The 5,662-nt window shown below is 51.1% G+C and overlaps 1 protein-coding gene across 3 annotated transcripts; it reads left to right on the top strand.

The window, feature by feature from the left end:
• The first annotated feature begins 1,516 nt into the window (after window positions 1–1,516).
• ANKRD33 (ankyrin repeat domain 33) lies at window positions 1,517–4,847 on the top strand. 3 transcript variants are annotated; one of them, XM_081587256.1, is made up of 5 exons: window positions 1,517–1,635; window positions 1,969–2,220; window positions 2,430–2,559; window positions 2,737–2,877; window positions 3,975–4,847. In XM_081587256.1, the coding sequence occupies exons 2-5, from the start codon at window positions 2,014–2,016 to the stop codon at window positions 4,688–4,690; spliced, it is 1,194 nt and encodes a 397-aa protein (XP_081443382.1). In that variant the 5' UTR covers window positions 1,517–1,635; window positions 1,969–2,013; the 3' UTR covers window positions 4,691–4,847. The 3 variants fall into 3 exon arrangements, with proteins under 3 accessions (XP_081443382.1, XP_081443384.1, XP_081443383.1); XM_081587258.1 differs by having other exon boundaries at window positions 1,969–2,310; XM_081587257.1 differs by lacking the exon at window positions 1,969–2,220.
• The last annotated feature ends 815 nt before the right edge of the window (window positions 4,848–5,662 follow it).

Raw genomic sequence — 5,662 nt, 5'->3', positions numbered from 1 at the left:
AGCTTTGAGAGGCACATGACCTCTGCCTGTGATGGGGAAAACAACAGTCACCACTACAGGAAGCCGATGAATCAGGAAGCAACTCACCAGAATCCCCCTGCATCTATCATGATCTGTGACAGCAAAACGGATGTCCCATGCTACTTAGCTGTATTCCAAATTTATGTCTCACACAAGAGCAGAACATAAATCATAGATTCCTAGCTCATAAGAATCTGGGAGGTGTCATTTTAGCTTTCCAGCATCTGTAGTTTTGGATGGATGTTGAACAGTTAGTCTGTGGCAGCCACCACACTGCTGAGGTCAGCCTTTGATTACTTAACAACCAAAGGCACTCCTGACCGATACATTGCAAGGAATGCAACAAGGACAGAACCTGAAATCATAGCGCTGAGTGAAGAGAACAAACACAATGAGTTTAGCACAATCTAAGGTGTTAGTTAAAGTGAAAGTGAAGTGAAAGTGAAAGTTGCTCAGTCCTGTCCAACTCTTTGCGACCCCATGGACTATACAGTCCATGGAATTCTCCAGGCCAGAATATTGGAGTGGGTAGCCTTTCTGTTCTCCAGGGGATCTTCCCAACCCAGGGATCGAGCCCAGGTCTCCTGCATTGCAGGCAGATTCTTTACCAGCTGAGCCACAAGGGAAGCAAGCTGTTAGTTAAAATGTACACAAATCAACACTATCTTTCTCAATGAAATGTACATTTTCAAGGATATTTGTGTCAATTGGTAAAGGAAAGGAGAATGGGCTCTGGGGATTAGGGATGAAAGAGATAAACCAAATAAAGTAAAACAAGAGAGAGATCTTATACAGTCTTATAACTGGACTGATATAAGCAGAGGAATATGACTCGCTCCATTTTCTACACCCGAGGTCCAAAAACAATTCATTAAACTTGATATTTAATAGTAATTTAACTTAAAGAATGGCTTAACAATACTTCATTACTAATTTAATAAATAATTATAAATAAATGGCTTACATAATCAAATGAATTCATTTAGATATCAACACAATTTAAATATTTCATATTTAATTTACCACAACAAACTAATCCAGTAAACTTTCTATATCATAATTATTGTACCCTTAATTAAGCAATTCTTTATACTTTAGTTGCTCCAGAACCTCAAAAAATAGATCCGGATGATCCCTGGAGCCCCCATCTCCGCTCCAGTCCCTGTTTAGTGAGATGTCATCACTAGCACCCTCTTCCACCACCACCCTCTCACCAAGACCCCGCTCCACCAAGGAAGAAGGGACTTCAGTTTTTGAGACTGAGTTTGGGGACGTCGTAGCCCTTCCACCATCGAAGGATCGGTTTCTGAGACAGCCAGTCTCCCCTAAAGGCGTAAGGTGAGCGCGTCGGCGGAGATGGGGTGCTTACTCTCAGAACCGCCTCCGCGGGGGACGAGCTGCCCTGACTCGGGCCCCGCCCACTCTGGGCAGGCTTTTGGGGCGGGTCTCTGTCATCTTGGAGAGGAGAGCGCCGGCCCCGCCCGCCAACTAACCCGGCTTGATCCAGCTCAGCTCCGAGGTGTTTGAGGCAGCTTTTCCCGTTAAGTCGAGCCATCTGTTACCTGCGTTGCTTCCTGGGGCGGATAGTCCACCTCGAGACACTCCAGAGACTCGGTGAGTGTGCTCCCAGGAGTCTGGGGGATGCTGTGGGCTCCAGGCTGGGCCCCAGCAGTGACTGCCTGCTAGGGACCCTGCGAACCCCAGGTAAGGTCCCATGGGAAAGAGAAGACCGTCCCTCTCCTTGAATCTCACTAGGATCCTCACTTAATAGTGAAGGACTTCTGTCCTCTTAAGACTCTTGCAGCTGTCTGCCAGGGGTTGTCTTCTCTCCAAGGTGGATGGGACAGGAGACTCCAGCAAGAAAAAGCTCTCCCCAGGGCCAGTTGGGCAGTCACAATTGCTGGGATCCCTCCTGGGAGATACTGTTCCTCTCATCCTGTGTTATAGATGCCAACTGCGTGAGAAGGAGCCAATTGCCTTCTTGGCTCTAAGATGGAAGACCAGGAGCCAACCTGGCAGAAGGGAGGGCTGGATGCGTCTGAGGCCCCCTCCTGCCCGGACAGTGAGGCCTCTACCCCAAGCTGCACACTGGGGGCCCTGTACTGGGCCTGTGTCCACAATGACCCTGCCCAGCTGCAAGCCATGCTGGATGATGGGGTCTCCCCAGAGGAAGCCACCCATGTGGATGGCAATGGAAGGGTGAGCCACTCCAGGGAGCTTTGCAGGGCAGCAAGGGCACTGTGAGCTTCAGGGTCAGCACCCATCGCCTGGGTCCTCAGGAGGGAGTGGGTAAGAGTGGGTCTTCCCAGGGCCTGGGACATCTCTGAGACAGTTGTGGGTTTAGAGGACACAGGGCCCCCAAGGAGCTCCTGGAGGAAACCACAGGTGCTGAGCTGCCCCTCCTCCAGACAGGCCTCATGGTCGCCTGCTACCATGGTTTCCAAAGTGTGGTGGCCCTGCTCAGCCGCTGTCCTTTCCTGGATGTGAACCAGCAGGACAAAGAAGGGGACACAGCTCTCATGCTGGCTGCCCAAGCAGGTGAGAGGCTGCTAACCCCATCCTTATCAGTTCCCCCGCTCCAGACCTGACCATAGCCCCACACTGTCTGCAATGACGTTCTTCCACCCCAGACACAGCCTTGTTGGGTGGAGGGTGGGTTTGGGGCTTTGTCATCCCTTTCTTGAGTAGCTAAGCTCCGCCCTTGGTGCCTTGTAGGCCACGTGTCTCTGGTGAGTCACCTGATCAACTACTATGCAGGCCTTGACCTGGAGCGCCGGGACCAGCGGGGACTGACTGCGCTGATGAAGGCCGCCATGCGGGATCGCTCGGAATGTGTCTCTGCCCTCCTCATGGCAGGTGCATGGGGCCGGGACCAGGATCTGTGGCCTCGAGTCCCTCCCCCACCCCTCCCCACCAGCACTGCCTGCTATCATAGTTGCAATGAGGAGAGAGATGGAGAAGGAAGATCAATCCAGGCTGACCTCCTGGAGTGGGGGAAGGGTGCTGGGGCTTCTGACAAAGGATCCAGCTATTGAGAGCTCTGTTTACATGGTGAATGATGGTCCCAGAAAAGAAAGCTTGGGAAGATAACTGGACCAGCTGGATAACCTAATACCAAAAAAAGCTGGAGTCTGGAACCAGATTCTTGAATTCGCATCCTGGCTCTGCCACCAGCTGAATGACTGTGGGCAAACAGTTTCCCTCTCTGAGCCCACCCAGTGTAATGAGAGTGATGGCCTTCTCTGGGCTGATTTCCAGCTCTGAGGAGCCAGAGTTCCAGGGATGCAGTGATGGACGGTTGAGACGTAGGGGCAGTGTAGAGTTGTTCTGGGGTGAAATCCACATTGTCTGTGGAGTCTCAGACCCTCATTACTCCATGAGGTGGGTCTACCCTCTGTTGTTCACTCTGGGGACCCCCAGCCTCCAGCTTTTCCCTTTCCCATTGCATCAGACTGGGTTTGGGGTGAGAAGGGAGGAAGGTCTGCACCCTCTCTTTTGTTTCAAAGTGACAGCCACTCCCTGCTTCCCAGGATTAGGGGGATGTGGTGGTGAAGGGAGGAACTAGGAGTGGGAACCAGCAGGATCCCTGCCACCTGCTCCAGGGGGTGCATCCTGGGCAACCTGCATACCATCCCTCTGGTCAGTGCCTTAGCTCAGGGGGTCTCTGTTCTACGCCAGGTTTGGAGACACCCCCCCAGTAGGTCTCTCTGAAGTCTTTTCCCCTCGCTGGACTCCAATTTCTTCATCAGTCCTAAACCAGAAGTTGAATCTGGGGCTGGTACTGACCCTGGGCTGTAGCCACTGAGGATCTTCAGCTTCCAGCTGCCAACAGGATGAGACACTATGGTTTTGCATCTAACCCAAATCAGTCCTACTGCTAAAGACTCTGTCCTTCTGCAAGTCAGCAATTCCCTGTCCCACCCCATGACACCCCTGTGCCCCCTACCCCCCAGGTGCCGACCTGACAGCGGTGGATCCCGTCCGGGGCAAGACTGCCCTGGAGTGGGCGTTTCTGACAGACAGCTTCGACACGGTGCAGAGGATCCGGCAGCTGCTGCGGCGGCCCCAAGTGGAGCAGCTCAGCCGGCGTTATCAGCCTGAGTGGCCAGCCTTGCCCGGGCTCGTGGCCCAGGCTCAGGCTTCCCCGTCTCTCCTAGAGCGACTGCAGGCCACCTTGACCCTCCCCTTTGCCCAATCTCCTCAGGAAGGGGGTGTCCTGGACCACCTTGTGACCGTCACGACCAGCCTGGCCAGTCCTTTCCTCACCACCGCCTGCCACACCCTATGCCCTGACCACCCCCCTGCACTGGGAACCCGAAGGAAGTCTGTACCAGAGCTGCTAGGCACTGCCCCGCCCCCTCCCCCAGCCCCCCACCCCCCTCAGGAAGTCCCCGGCCCCCGGGACTTCATCCCCTACCAGAGCCCTCAAGGTGTGTTGAGCATGTGCCCTCAGTGGCTCCAGCCCAGGGATAGTACCAGCCCCAGGCCCCGAGCCCCCAAGATCCTCCTCTCCAAGGCACCCTCCGCTGGCTTTCAGTGGAAGCTAGAGCCCAGGTCTTCAGGGAACCGAAGGCTGTCCCTTCCTGTCTGGAGATACCAGGAGCTCAGGATGGAGAGGAGGAGACAAGAGGAGGCCGGATTGGCACAGAGCCAGGGGAAGACTGGCTAGGCTGGGCTGGGAGCAGGTAACCAGACCCCTCCCTTAGGCTCCTTTGCCCTCTAGAGGCCCTTCAGCCTTCCCATCCGCTTCTAAGTGGTTCTACTCTCAGGCTGTGTACAGGGTTATTCATACAGCATTGTTTGCAGCAATAAAAGAGTGGAAACAACCTAAGTGTTCATCAATAGGGGGCTGGCTAAATTGATTCTGAGTATAAATACTGCATAACCATATGATGTATTCTATACAGTGGCAAAACAAGAGTAAGGAAGCTCTTTATATTCTGATGTGAAACTACCTTCAAGATGTATTAAGTGAAAAAAACCAAAGGGTAGGACAGTGTATATGGCATGGTACTATTTGTCAAAGCAAAATTTGCACCAAGGTAAACTTGACTAATACAAGTATGTAGTGAGAACCAAGATTTATTTAACTACTTAATGAGTAAACCAGCAGGATGGATCAAAGGAAGAAATGAGGACTTCCCTTGTGGTCCAGTGGTTAAGGGTCTGCATTACCAATTTAAAAGGCCCAGGTTTGATCCCTGGTCAGGGAACAGATTCCATGTGCTGGGACAGCCAAACAAATAATGCTAAAAAAATAAATTTAGAAAACAGAAAGAAATGAAAAATTGTTATTGACATTCAGGGGGAAAAAGAATGCTTGAATAAGATCGCAAAGTTAGATACAAAGAAATTAATTCCTACTTAGCAATAAAACCATAACTTTTTTTTTTCTACCAGGCAAAAAAAAATTGCTATTCATCAATCTACAAGTTAACCTCTCTATAGTCTGCACACTAATCAATCAATCGCAAATCATATAGCAGTTACTTCCCCTGGCTGACCCATAGGTGGGGTTATTAGCCAATGATCTAAAATAACTCTGAAAGGACACTTAGTGATTTTTTGATGTGCCTTATTTGCAAGTTTTGGATATTTTTTATTAACATATTTGTTGCATAAATATATTTGCTTACTTATA

This window comes from Giraffa tippelskirchi, chromosome 4 (assembly GCF_054371585.1).
Source record: "Giraffa tippelskirchi isolate mGirTip1 chromosome 4, T2T-mGirTip1v1.2.pri, whole genome shotgun sequence".
Taxonomy (NCBI): domain Eukaryota; kingdom Metazoa; phylum Chordata; class Mammalia; order Artiodactyla; family Giraffidae; genus Giraffa; species Giraffa tippelskirchi.
This window is presented reverse-complemented; position numbering and strand designations above follow the sequence as displayed.

Coding starts and splice junctions, on each gene's coding strand:
- ANKRD33 (XM_081587256.1), top strand. CDS start 2,014: ATGGAAGACCAGGAGCCAACCTGGCAGAAGGGAGGGCTGGATGCGTCT. Junction 2,221..2,429: donor ATGTGGATGGCAATGGAAGG/GTGAGCCACTCC, acceptor CCCCTCCTCCAG/ACAGGCCTCATGGTCGCCTG. Junction 2,878..3,974: donor CTCTGCCCTCCTCATGGCAG/GTGCATGGGGCC, acceptor CCTACCCCCCAG/GTGCCGACCTGACAGCGGTG.